The sequence below is a fragment of the Cyclopterus lumpus genome, chromosome 10 (genome assembly GCF_009769545.1).
Source record: "Cyclopterus lumpus isolate fCycLum1 chromosome 10, fCycLum1.pri, whole genome shotgun sequence".
In the NCBI taxonomy this organism is placed as follows: domain Eukaryota; kingdom Metazoa; phylum Chordata; class Actinopteri; order Perciformes; family Cyclopteridae; genus Cyclopterus; species Cyclopterus lumpus.
In genome coordinates, this window is record NC_046975.1 from 6234752 (window position 1) to 6248232 (window position 13481).

The 13481-nt window shown below is 42.8% G+C and overlaps 2 protein-coding genes across 2 annotated transcripts; both read right to left on the bottom strand.

Moving 5' to 3' along the window:
- Positions 1-729: 729 nt before the first annotated feature.
- On the bottom strand, positions 730-1518 carry LOC117738032 (transmembrane protein 271-like). The gene has a single exon (XM_034544305.1). It carries the CDS (start codon positions 1516-1518, stop codon positions 730-732), a length of 789 nt encoding a protein of 262 aa, XP_034400196.1.
- Positions 1519-7867: 6349 nt separating this feature from the next.
- Positions 7868-12013, bottom strand: fnta (farnesyltransferase, CAAX box, alpha). Its single transcript, XM_034544002.1, has 9 exons — positions 11840-12013; positions 11305-11390; positions 11039-11153; positions 10561-10665; positions 10106-10232; positions 9722-9870; positions 9366-9428; positions 8969-9161; positions 7868-8791 (listed from the first exon to the last, which is right to left on the bottom strand). The coding sequence occupies exons 1-9, from the start codon at positions 11965-11967 to the stop codon at positions 8633-8635; spliced, it is 1125 nt and encodes a 374-aa protein (XP_034399893.1). The 5' UTR covers positions 11968-12013; the 3' UTR covers positions 7868-8632.
- Positions 12014-13481: the final 1468 nt, after the last annotated feature.

Sequence of the window (13481 nt, forward strand, 5' to 3'; positions counted from 1 at the left end):
GCTTTAGTTTTGTTAAAAATTGTTGCATGTTGCATTATGGGAAATGTAGGCTTTACCCCATGCACACTTACCTCTGCTAATTCAATTTTGAATGCTATTTTTTCATTAATGTATTTTGAGTTCCCCAACGTGAAGACTAAATAATAAACCACTGCAATGTCCCCTTTAAACTGCCCTTTAAAGTTTTGTTAATATCATAGCACGAAAGATGTGTATGATTAGAAAACAATTGCTACATGGCTCCTGATTATTACAAAACATAAAGGTTACATTGATTAAGTCGGTTGAAACCTTGAACATCAAGTTCCATCGACAGGATTTCCAAAAGCTATAGCAGCAGCTTCATGACGTCAGATGAGGTTAAATACACTTTTTATTCACAAGTAGAAATGTCAACAGCAAACATTCAAAACACAAGCTCGGCTTTTGTTATATTGCAAGCTGTTGCGTTTATGGGCCTGGATTGGCCTGCACTGTCTGGGCCACTCGTCTGTTCATCTGACTGGTGATGGAGCCTCACACCACCAGGCAGGTGTAAGAAAATACCAGAATGAGAAGAAAATCTGGTGAATTCAAATCCACTGCTGCTGCCCTACTGTGTAACTTACTGCTGTTGTTGGAGGGAGGGGGGAGTAGAAGAAGAAGAAGATGAAGAAGAAGAAGAGAATTGTTTAAGCACAAAGTCATTGATTGTCACATCGGAGGAGGAACGCTGCAGGGGGAGGGGGGCTATGTGTTGCATGCCTCAGCGGGGAAAATGTCATCGTATGCGGGGGGCAGCTCGCTGGGGAGCGGGTAGGAGAACGGGAAACAATGATTGAGCTCCGGGTCCGTGGGCGAGTATCCCGGCAGCTCGATGGACGGGTGTCCCCCGCACTGCACTTCGGCTCCTGTCTCGTCCAACACGTTAAAAACACCCAAGTTGATGTAGGACACCGGCTGGAAATCCCCCGAGCAGTCCCGCTCCTCGCGGAAGATGATCGCACCGGCGCGCTGCCTCTCCGACTGCCGGCTCCGAGAAAACTGCGCCGCTTTGTACCTCTTGATGACCACCAGGTTGATGAGCCCGAGGAGGCACTCCAAGGTGCTGAGGACCGTGGACACGACCAGACTCCGCTGGTACTCCCTCAGCCGCTCGCAGGCAGGGTTCGCGACCAGCGAGTGGAAGCAGTAATGGGTGTACTTCCTCTCCACCAGGGAAGCCGTGTCCCCGTCCACCACCGCGCCGGAGAAGGCGGTGAGGACTCCCAACAAGAACACCACAACACCCAGGAGAAATAAATTCCTGCAGCCGGGCTTGTCCATGCAAAAGAGCAGCGCGGAGCCCAGGAGCGCCTGCCCGATGCCCAGAAGTAGCCCGGAGTAGAAAGCCCCGGCCGCGCCGCCGAGGTGGAAGTGCGCTCTCACCGTAGATCCCAACGAGACGCATCTTAATCCAACGACAACTTCGCTGAGGGCGCACACGAAGAGGAGGGTGCTGGAGAACACGGTGCACAGTCCTTTCCCACTCAACTTCATTATATTCCACCTCTGCCGCTCTCGAGCCCTCTCCCCGCTGCTTCATCCTCCTTCGTCTCCTCTGGAAGCACTCTCACGTCGGGACATCCTCTGCCGGTGACTCCCCCGGTTCAGAGCGGGCGATCCTCGCCACTGTGGCGTCTCTCTCTCATCCCCGCCGCTTTACGGGAATATATAAATAACTAATGCCACGAGCGCGCTCCTATTTTGCACTTATCGGTAATCCATACGCAGGCAATGATCACTTTACCCCAGATCACCTAACCGCCCATCAGACTCTTGAGGCACTCTCCTGACCAAAAGTTTTTTCCTCCACCCCCCCACCCCCCACCCCCCTACCCTCCTCCTGAAGAGAGAGTCTCATCCGCAGTCCGCGGAGTCGTCCGTTTGAATGGTGTGTGGCAGAGGAGGAGGCGGCTGCTTGAGCCGGAGACGCTGGAGGGTCCCGTGGACCAATGGCCGGTGACCCACGGGCCCTCCAATCACCGCATCACTCCCACCGTGTGTCTGGTGCCCCGCGGGGACTTCATGGCGGGGGTGGTGTTAAACGCAAAGGTGGGTGAACGACTTTTGGTCACAAACACCAGCAGGGACAGAAATCACTGGCTTTCAGGAACATTAATTTCTTCCCAACCCCTCCGAGCCCTGTTGTGTCGGTGGCAGTAGCGGAGAGTCAACGAGCGTCATCAGTACTGGTGCTAAACGGGTTTAATACAAGCTGGATATACTGATATACTGTTTTTTTTTCATCTTTTAAAAACTAATTATATTTGACACTATGCGCTGCATACTGTGATGTGTCGACGTCATCCCGGCCTATAGTTCTTATGGATTGTTGTCAGGTGGACCTTTCTGGAAATCAGAAACAAAAGCATTAATAATAGAGCAGCGCTGTCCGTGGTGCTGAAACATAAAGCCCGGGCCAGATGGCGTCTGACTGGACTCTTTTCCTCTTCGACGTTGGAGAGACGTTACATCTCTCCCAGATGTAATTACCTGTGGTGTAGGTGGGGATGTAACTAAGTGCCCGAACGACCTTGGCGTCCGTGGGGGTCACGCGCCAGAGACAATAAGAGGGAAACATGGAAAGGAGCGAGAGAGAAGATTACTGGGAAATGTCTAAAGTCACCAAAACAAGTGTAGAATGACACGCCGCGAGTCCTCCAACGTGGATGCGGTGGTAACAGAAGTGGGCGACAGGTAGCCATGAAGTCCGTGCTTAAGGTCATCTGTGATTGAGGTCATGCTGGTAAGAGGAGCGCGGACATCAGATGGGTTGGATCAGCAGGCTCACAGTGAAATTGCTAATGTGTATATGTTGAGCACGTTGGTTACCGTGGTCAGACACGCGTATTTGAATGAAACATAGGATATAATACATTAATGAAATGTTCAAAAAGGTAAAAGGAAAAGAAAAGTGCTTATTAACTATAAACAAGTCCCTAAAGTCATTTCAAAATGCTCCTCTGTGGACCACAAACGTCCGTCCAAAAAATGTTTTGGCAATCCATCCAACGTTAGCAAAAATTACAAAATGAGTTTCCGAAACTGAGAAGCCTCAGAAGGCAGGCGACCACCCGAGAGAGGTTCAAGGGTAAAAGGATCGCATTGGTGCAGCTTGTTGGATTTGATTTGTTTTCCGATTCATTTAATCTGGACGCGAAAACTTTCAGAGGACAAGCACCACTTTTTGACTTAATGAACCAAATGTTTGACGGGACAGGTGAGGGAATAACACCAGGGAGAGTCCTTCCATTCATTCATCACAATGAGCCACCTCATTGAGTGTACCAGTACAGCTGCCAGTAAGTGTGTGTGTGTGTGTGTGTGTGTGTGTGTGTGTGTGTGTGTGTGTGTGTGTGTGTGTGTGTGAGAGAGAGAGAGAGAGAGAGAAGGACTCTAATTAGGTCATTGCTACTTTGCAAGTTTGCAGTTAAGAAAAGGTGCTTTGAACGATGTGTTGATGGTCTGCTGTATGGTTGATTGATTGATTGATTGATTTATTGGTTGGTTGATTGATTGGCCGTGCTGCTGGCATTGGGTGTGAGTCGCTCCGCTGGCAGCACTGAGGATGTCGACACTATCAAACAGCAGCAGTGAGACACACTGGAGCCTCACATCTTCTGACCCAGACACAGCAGGCTTCAGAAAGAAAGAAGGAGCTCCCGGTCCAGCCTTCTGTTACATATTGTATAATGTCCTCACTTATGCTGATCAGCAGATTCAACCCCATCCTCACATGTGTTGTTCCATAACGTGGGCGTTGTGAAGCCTTCTGAGACTGTAACTGTGATTAAGAGCTATACAAATAAACCAGAACATGGCTTCAGTTAACACACGGTGGGAGCAGCAGTCGCAGGCACGCATTTTAATCTGAGGGGAAACTACTGAATTCAATTGTGCAGCAAATTTGATGAAGCAGAAGTTGTTAACGGCCTGTGACTTTCTTCAGGGCTCAAGGAGAGCCGTGCTCACCTCCACAACACACACAATTTACCCGTCATGGTCACACACCTGGCAGATGCTGCAACTGAAGAGGAAAGTAATAGGTGAGATCACACACATACACACACACACACACACACACACACACACACACACACACACACACAGTGTACTCCACACTGAATGATATTCAGAGCTCTCACATTGTGGTAAAATCACCCTTTCCCCTTCAAGAGCAGCTTTTGAAGAATAAAACGTAAATCACCACAGCACGATGCGTGTGTGCGCGCGTGCGCGTGTGTGTGTGTGTGCGTGTGTGTGTGTGTGTGTGTGTGTGCGTGTGTGCGCGCAAGTTTAAGGGCCACCGCTTCTTCTGCGCCAAGCGTCAGCTGGGACTGCTTCGGCATGCGAGATGCAGTTTTACGGCAGCAGTTCCAACAGCAGTGACAGGTCAGCATGTACAATCCTGTGTTGGCCTCTAAATATCAATGACTCTTAAGCAGTCTCCACTGTTGTTGGCTGGAACTGGGAGGGACTCGAACTATGTTCATCTCAAAGAGCAATGGACTCCGTATGGGATCAATACAGAGGCGGAGGACCCGTCCAGCAGGATAAGACGAGAGACGGGCCTGTCAAAGGGGACTGTGAGGAAAATAAACAGAGGAGCGAGGTGGTAAAAGGGCACCAGAGTATTGTTTCAAACTGCACCATAGTCAATCATTTTGAAAGGCGTTGCTTGTTGTGGCAAACTGCACTTCCCCTTCAGCTCTGCAAAGCTTGTTCAGCCTCTTTTAGCAAACAGCGAAAACGCTCCACACAGAAAAACCATAGCGACGAATGTTTCTTTATTAGGAGTGAATCCAAATGTTTCTCTGTGTGTGTGTGTGTGTGTGTGTGTGTGTGTGTGTGTGTGTGTGTGCTGAATGTGAGCAACTGTTGTCTAGCAGTGTGTTGATATTGCTAGCATTGATTTTATTTGATGTGTTGTTGTGTTTAGAGCTCACTCTGCTGCCCCCAAGTGGCCAAGTGGCTTTATTGGAGTTACATGCAAAATGTAGACCATTGTGGCAGCAAACAGCTATTTGCTGCGTAAAGACTCCGTGGAGTGACGTCTACCTGAGCATGAGGTCACATTCACTGAGAGGTTTGAACGTTTTATTACGTCGGTAAATTCCTCTCTCTGGAATTGTGAAGCATTTAATTAAGTGTCTTCGTAAAGGCAGTTGCTAACAAGTTAAATGAGACTACACACGTCATCACGCCGACTTGTTGGATGCTCGTGCGACGGTAAAGTCGTGGCTTCTTGTTGGCCCCCAAAAATACGTCACCCCTGCACTACGTCATATTTCTGGAGGATTCCCTTGTGCAGCTAATTTTTGACTAATTCTGAAAACAAAATTGTAATGCTTTGAACAATGAAGGAATTACAGTTTGTAGGAAACACTCAATCTTTTTAGATTTGTTTCAACAGAAAAAAATACTTTACAAAGTATTGGGCTCAAAAACACAGTAGTAGCCCTCAGAGGACTGAACCCCCCCCCCCTCCCATAAATTAAATGCAATGCTCATGATCTCAATCAAAAGGTCAACTTAACTTTAAACTCTTTCCCTCTTTTATTTGAATTAGCACTATATGTATTAATGGACTTAATCGCTCAACTATGAATATTTTTAATTGGTTTCCACGGAGCAACTTTTAATCAAAGAACTTCTGGTCAATCTTATTTTTTTAAGAGTAAAGGGCACAAAGAGCCACACAAGCTTAATTCAGATCATATAAATAAATCACAAAGATTAACGACCGTGCATGTGGGAGCGAGGTCCGTTCCTTCAACATCCCACTCAGTTCATTTTGTTATTTTAAAACCAAACTGTAGTCGGTTATTAATCATCCTTCAGGCTTTAAGTACATTTCTCCCACATTCAGTATCACTGGGATTGTTCTTCTATCTTTAAGAAGATTAATAGTGGTATTTGGTTTGATTGATAGCCATGTATTTTTGTATTATAATATTTTCTTCCCCTTCTCTTTTCAAGAGCAGTGCTGGACTTATGATGATGATGACGATGAAGATGGTGAAGATGGTGATGATGGTGATCCCACTATGACTGCAGTTTGGAGAAGGGTTTGACATGCAACAAAGGTCCACATAGAAGTAATTCTATATCCCACTTCCCTTCATGCCCGGTGTGTGGCCCGAAATAATTCATTTTTATATATCTTCCCAAAACACAGAGTATTATTATTGTTAGTACAATTAATTGTTGGCGTTTCAGGGCTTTTGTTGACATCAAGAACAATCCTGAATACTAACAGACGTATTTGAGCAGGCGCGGTTCAATGTGCTTCTGTTTAGTGTTCAAACTAACGAGGGCCAAACTATTATGAATGCTGAACACTGCTTTTCTTTTTCATTTTGTGTGCCTGTAGTTTGATCGTATGGCACACTTGTTGGGCTTTTTGATGTGTGAAAGCGTTGCTTTCGTTTCCAGTAAAATATGAATTTATACTAATTTTCAGTATACTCTGGGTATTTTTGGTAACAATAAAAAAAACTTTCGCCTTACGTCGGATGTTATTGTTATCGATGTTTAAATTGTCACAGCATTGTATGCTTTCATGTCTTTGCCAAATGTGAAGGTTCCTGTCATCTGATATCTCGTCTGTTTTCTGTATTGAATTACATTACAAATACAGTATTTATGCAAAAATATTCCCCCTCAAAAATGGTACATGTGCTGTTTGGTTCCTGTATCAATGCGTCTGTGTAACAAATGAAATGTGCGGCTGCTTTATGGTAAGCGAAGAGGCTGCAGAGTCCCACACAGGATTAGCTTCCTTTTGTTTCACCATTTAGAAGAGACAGATGTCTCAGCAGCGATCTGGTCCAGGACTCTACGACACACACTGGTCTCCTGTTAATCAATGCGCATGCATCTTAAAAAGGATAACTCTCACATATGGACAGCAGAACAGATTACTGGCTGCAGTCTGTCTTCTTCACCTATATATTTAATAACTTTCCATAGCCTGCAGATTGCAAAGGAACCTGGGTGATTTGTTTAGACCTGAGCTGGGTTTAATTAGTGTTTTAATTACAAATGCTTTTGTTTCTTGGCTCTGGGTTTACCCACCGGGGAGCCCTGTCCTCCAAACGCTGCTTGAAGCGATGCCGCAAGGTACCTGATCTGTTTTGTTTAATAAGTTGAAAGTGTGGCCCGGCATTCATATTCTCTTGGCAACCTGTCATGTTGCCCGATTTGTTATTTCATCTCCTGTCCAACAAAGTAGCTGATTCACACTCATTTACATAGTTACACAAACTGCAACATTTTAGTGAAGGGCCAGCGTTGGCCAGCACATTACACTGAACTCATCCTCTCATTTGCCTTTTGGCCTCGTATCGTCAGCATCATGCGGCTCAGTGCTGTCAGTGTCCTCCACACTGAGGAGGGAATGCAGAGAAAGGCAAGCGGTCCCACTCTAACGTCGAGTATAAAGAGAAGCTGTAATTACACACTGCTGGCAGACCGACTGCTTGGTTGGAAACTGGAGGGATGGATTATGTTGTAGTGTCAGCAGAAGTAGAAACAGCTGCATCTAGTGGAGTAAATCCATTTTCCTAGCTCCAAGGGAGTCCAGGACACGAGGCTGCGAGTGTCAATGCATGTGCTGTGTGTGCGCACGGTATTTCAGTTTTCTCCTGGCAGCACAGCTCCGACGACCAAACGGAACAAACTCGGCCCGATGGCGAGAAAGTGGCTCATTTAGAGCAACTGATATAGATTCAGGAGACGCTGTGATTGTGTGACTCGTTGGTCGGCATTGGGCCGCATACCACTGCAGTTCATCTCATCTGCTTTATTAATCACAGATGAACAGTTTCACAAGCCACTCGTAGTATTACAAGAACATTTTATTTTTATGCTTCAGGATGCTTTCTGCCGCCTTCCATTACACGTGTACAATGCATACGCTATAACCTACACCACCAAACAGGCTCCATGACTCTATGAGGTCTGCTTTTACATGCACGCTACGCTCTGAGGTGTCATAATTGGAGTTAGGTCACCAATGAGTGTCCATTCAAAAATATCTATTTGGAAAATGTGAGAGTTAAGACCAATCCAACCCATAATACAGCATGTTAATGTTTTTCTTTCTCTAAATGGATATACACATAAGATGTGTATCTACCATCAATCAGACATGAAATTAAATTCAGTGTTCATGAAAAGCCCCAACAGGGAGTTTATCAGTGGGCTCTATGGGGCCTGCTGTCAAACAAAGATTTATAGGCTCAAAACAAAAAGACAGATGTATTCAGACTCAAACCATGTGGGAACAGACACTTTCATTAATGTAAAGATGAAGATAAACAAACTAAATTATTTCAAAATCCACAGTTTAATTGTTTAGTATATTCCTAGTTTTTCTTCATGGAAAAAAGGTGACCAAATAATCCACTCCCCTTCCTTCGTAGTTCAAAGTGAGCATCGGTGTCATTTCACCTGAATCCCCATCCCCTAGGCGATCTCATGTTAGTGGTCATTTTAAGAAACTCTCAGAATAGCATTTATCCATAATATTACACTGCATGGGCGGGGTTCTGCTGACGGTACCGACGGAGCCGGGTTGGAGTGGAAATGGTGCGAGCCTCTTGGTGGTCTAATTTATCTCCTGCGGCCCGGATGCTGGGCCCGATGGTTCAGGATCATCCGCCATGGGCTCAGAGGGGCCACTGCATTTGTTCTTCAAAGAACGTCCTAAAAACCGCCAGTACTCCTTACGGATGGTGTCCTTCTCCTGAGCCAATAGTTGACAAATCTACCAAGAGGGGGAGAGACGCAAGCAGGTCAGCAAAACCAAAATAATGGCGCAGTTTTCAGTTTATTTAAGACAATCCTGATCTCTCACAGACTTATTGGCGAGCAAAGATTAAAGACATCCTTCTTGATCAGTCATCACAAAGTCGGAACTATTTCTTCTAACAAAAGCACTCACTTCTAGAGCCTTTCCTAAAGTTTCCCTTCGGTCCCCTTCCGACATGTTTTCTTTTTTGTTGCTGTTCTCCAAGACGTCCTCGTAGCAATCAAACAGAAATGCAAGAAGATACGGTGAACAGTGCGTCTCCTTCAGCTCAAGGACCCGCTCCAGCAGGCCTGGCGGAGACGACAGACCTTGGTCTTGAAGCATCCTTGGAAAGAAATTTAAGAAAAGAGAAGTGATACCGAGTCTCCACGGGTTTTTTACTTCTGCAGCATGTCATATATTTTTGCAAATGTCTGAATGGGGATGGCACACAGGCAAAATGAACCGTATGAACAAATACAATAAAATAATGTTGCTCCTTGAAGATTTACTGGGAATAGATATACTTATTCCATTTGTGTCATCTTACCCTTTCAAATAGTTCCACGCACTTTCGTTGTGGGGAGCCTTCTTGATTTGGATCAGACAATACCTAAAACAAGAGGACAATCAGTCTAATGCGGGCAACAGAAAGCTTAATGTACGTGCACATACTGAAGCAGGAACAGTCACTGGATTATAAAAAGAAACCTTTTCTTATTCGTACAATTCGTTCATAGAACATTGACATTAAATGCAGGAGGATATTCTCAACACTCAAGAAGGCATTTCTTTTAAACAGACTGACTTTAAAATGGAAGCTATTTATGGCAGGAAGTCCAAAAATGTAAAGATGCAAATTCACTTTGTGTCCAAATCGTCGAGACGTTTAGTGAAAGTACTCACTGAATCTCTCTCTCCACTATGGCTGGATCAGAGAAGCCTGTAATGTGAGAAATTACAAAATGCCTCTGGTTCCATGCAGAGTTATTCCTCACGTCTTCTTCCAGAAGACTCTCCACAAACTCCAGCTCGTTGTCCCACAGTTTGTACTCCTGCAGATCGACCGAGACAAAATGTTGGCAATGTATTTGTTTATGTAATCACGTTCTGCTTTTAGTGGTGCGATGCATGACACATACTGACCACAGAGGGACTCAAACATTTCATCAACAAACAACCAAATTAATAAGCAACAGATTTGTTCTGGCAGAGTGGCTCCCTGTGGGCAGAAAACTGGACCTCAGCTCTACTTTTTGATGCCAAACTCTGAGGAGCTCAAACACCTACCTGGATGACCCACTGTCTCTGCTGCCAGGCGTGGTAGTTCTTTGCATCTTGGCTGAGAATGTCTGCAATGAACTCCAATTCCTCCGAAGGGTCATTCAACCACTCTACCACCATACGTCTGTGATGCCTGGGAGGAGAGTTTAGAAAGCTAGTCTTATTGTCCAATGCTTGTCAAACTTAAAATCACTTCTTTTTTTTTTAAATTCTAATGCCTGGCTTCGTCCTTCTTTCTCCACAGCCTACACATATTTTCTTTAAAGAAAAAAAAGAAAGAAAAAGCTAGTTGATCAAAAGTTCACAGTACATAGAAATTGACAAAAAACCCTTTCAAACAAATAAATGACCCTAATAATAATAATAATAATAATAATTCATTTTTTTTTTTAAAACAATGTCACAATATTGAACAACTGCTACATGAACATGTTCCTTGACATGGATTTGCCAGCACTCACCAGACTTGATAGTTTTTGGGTTGCTCCTCGATGATGGCAGTAATGTACCTCATCTCCTCCCTCAGGTCCTTTGACAGGGCTTGCAGCAATACTCGCCTGTAGTGCCTGAACACACTCAAAGCCAAGAACTGTCATTAAATAGATGAACTGAAAGGTAAACAAAAAGTGTACTTCTTTTGTTGTGTGTGTGTGTGTGTGTGTGTTTGACACCTCGAGGGAGTGGGACCTCTTTGTTCATTAAGCGACAGCTCTGTCCAAACATAACTTGGGGTCCTAAGATGAAATGTCCTACTGAGGTGCAGATGTTATGATCCACAGCTCAGCATCAGTAAGACAAACACTTTGAAATCAGCTCTAAAAACATTATTTACACAAAATGAACAACAAGACGTCAGCATCGTTTTGGTTTTGAGTGAAGTGAGACGCCACTGCATAGTAAACAGGCGTTTTCCATGTTTCAAACATGCATCATGCTCACCAAACTGTGTAATTAGCAGCATTTAGCTCAATGGCTTCTGCCGTCAAGGCGAAAGCCCGATCGCTCCTTTCATCATTCTTCAGGAGTGCACGGAAATAGTCATACACGTCCGAGACTGTTGGAAGGAATATAAGTAGACGTTAAATGTATGCATGTTATACGTGTACGTTAGAAATACCAACAAAGTGCTGACTACAACTACTTTTGGCTCGATACTTTCACATCTTTGGTGACCCATCGCTCACTAATAATCCCAACAATCTTACACTTGTCAGAGTAGGCGATCTTCACAACAGGATTTGGTCCATCGTCCTGAGGAACAGGCTCCAGATCAGCCCACTCCTTTCGGTCTCTGGAAGACAAACACATGGGGTGGATTTCTTGGCTGCTAATCTAATAGTGTGCCTGAAAGTAGCTGACGGAGAGAGCACTTCTTACGCAGCCTAATTTACATTCAAGTGAAACGCTAAGATATCCTCATTGTTGCTTGGGCACAGTTTATTAGTGCTTTTCTTATTTTCTTAAATGCCCCTACTTGGCACTGCAGACCGGGGTGAACCTACAGCACCAGTTAGCAGTTAGCAGAAGTGTCACAACATGGCTCCAATAAAGATAAGGGCTCGTGTTTGGAGTTGAATCCAAGTAAACTGCTGGTAACGTTGTTGTGGCATACATTGAGGAAACGTAGTGATGTTAAACTAGAAGTTATCACACTGAAACTAAAGGCAGACGGTGGTACCATTAGAGAGCGGGTAAGCTAGCCAATCCAACTTTTATCTAAAAATGATAACCAAACATTACCTGTAAAATATATATCGAGTCGGGTCGAGGAAGTAATCATCGCCGAGGTTGTCGTCAGCCTCGACATCAAACTCTTTACCTCCTTTCACTTCTACAGATTCATTTGTAATTTCCTCGACACCTGACATCGCTAATTTGGTAGCTTAATCCGTGGAGGAAAGAGAAAAACGTAATATCCGGTGTAGCGGAAAGATGCCTTAAAGGACTGTGGGAAATATGAGGCTCGTTCGAGATGAGCCGCGCCTCGATCCGTGGACGTTTTTATCGTTTGTTTTATAGTTTAGTTGAAAAAACTAAAATACCGAAATGCCATGGTTTTATCGTTTTGTGTTTGAAACGAACACCGGAAAAGCACAGGCGTTGTTTTCATCTGAATCCAAAAACGACAATATATATATATATATATATACATACATATACATATATATATATATATATATACATATACACATATATATATATATATATATATATATATATATATATATATATATATATATATATATATATATACATACATATATATATACATACATATATATATGCATACATATATATATACATACATATATATATATACATACATATATATATATATATACATATATATATACATATACATATACATATATATATATATATACATATATATACATATATATATACATATATATATACACATATATGTATACACATATACATATATATATATATACATATACATATATATATATATATATATATATATATATATATATACATATACATATACATATACATATACATATACATATATATATATACATATACATATATATATATACATATACATACATATACATATACATATACATATATATATACATATACATATATATATATATATACATATATATATACATATACATATATATATATATATATATACATATATATACATATATACATACATATATACATATATACATACATATATACATATATATATATATACATATATACATAAATATATACATATACATATATATACATATATACATAAATATATATATATACATATATACACATACATATATACATATATATACATACATATCCTTTATTCTTCTGCCTTTCTAATTTCTGCTGGTTTGAAAAAAAAAAGATAAATTGATAAATAACCTTTATAACCACACAATAAATGTTTAGATAATACCTTCATTGCACAGCATGAGACTAATAGCCAGTATTAAATATTACAATTACACATAAAAGTATGATTTTGCACAAAGTGTGGTGTTTGTTGTCAAAACTAAGTGCTACAACTAATCAGCTCCTTGATCTGGAATACAACAGGCGTTGTGACCTGGGCGCTTTCTCTCCCTCTCAGGGAATCTTGATACTTACTATGGTCTCTAAAGCATCCTGGAGGCCTCCTCAGGGTTAAGGGCCAAGAGAACAGGGGATGGGGGGTCGACTCAGTAACTGACAGGCAGCTTCTCTGCCTCCTGGTCTGGGAGGGCGTAAGCCTCTCGCAATTTTGTGAAATAGTCTATGCTTGAGAGGACGCAGCAGTTACCCCTGTCTGGAATGGAAATGGAGTTTCTACATCCAGGGCCCTTGGGTGCTTTGGAGGACTCTGCCACCTCTTCCCACAAGAGTC

Bases quoted from the DNA above. Each gene is read 5' to 3' on its own strand.
- LOC117738032 (XM_034544305.1), bottom strand. From the start codon at position 1,518: ATGAAGTTGAGTGGGAAAGGACTGTGCACCGTGTTCTCCAGCACCCTC.
- fnta (XM_034544002.1), bottom strand. From the start codon at position 11,967: ATGTCAGGTGTCGAGGAAATTACAAATGAATCTGTAGAAGTGAAAGGA. The intron at 11,391-11,839 runs GTAATGTTTGGT...TTTGTCTTCCAG, and splicing joins ACTCGATATATATTTTACAG to AGACCGAAAGGAGTGGGCTG. The intron at 9,871-10,105 runs GTAGGTGTTTGA...GTCGATCTGCAG, and splicing joins AGAGACAGTGGGTCATCCAG to GAGTACAAACTGTGGGACAA.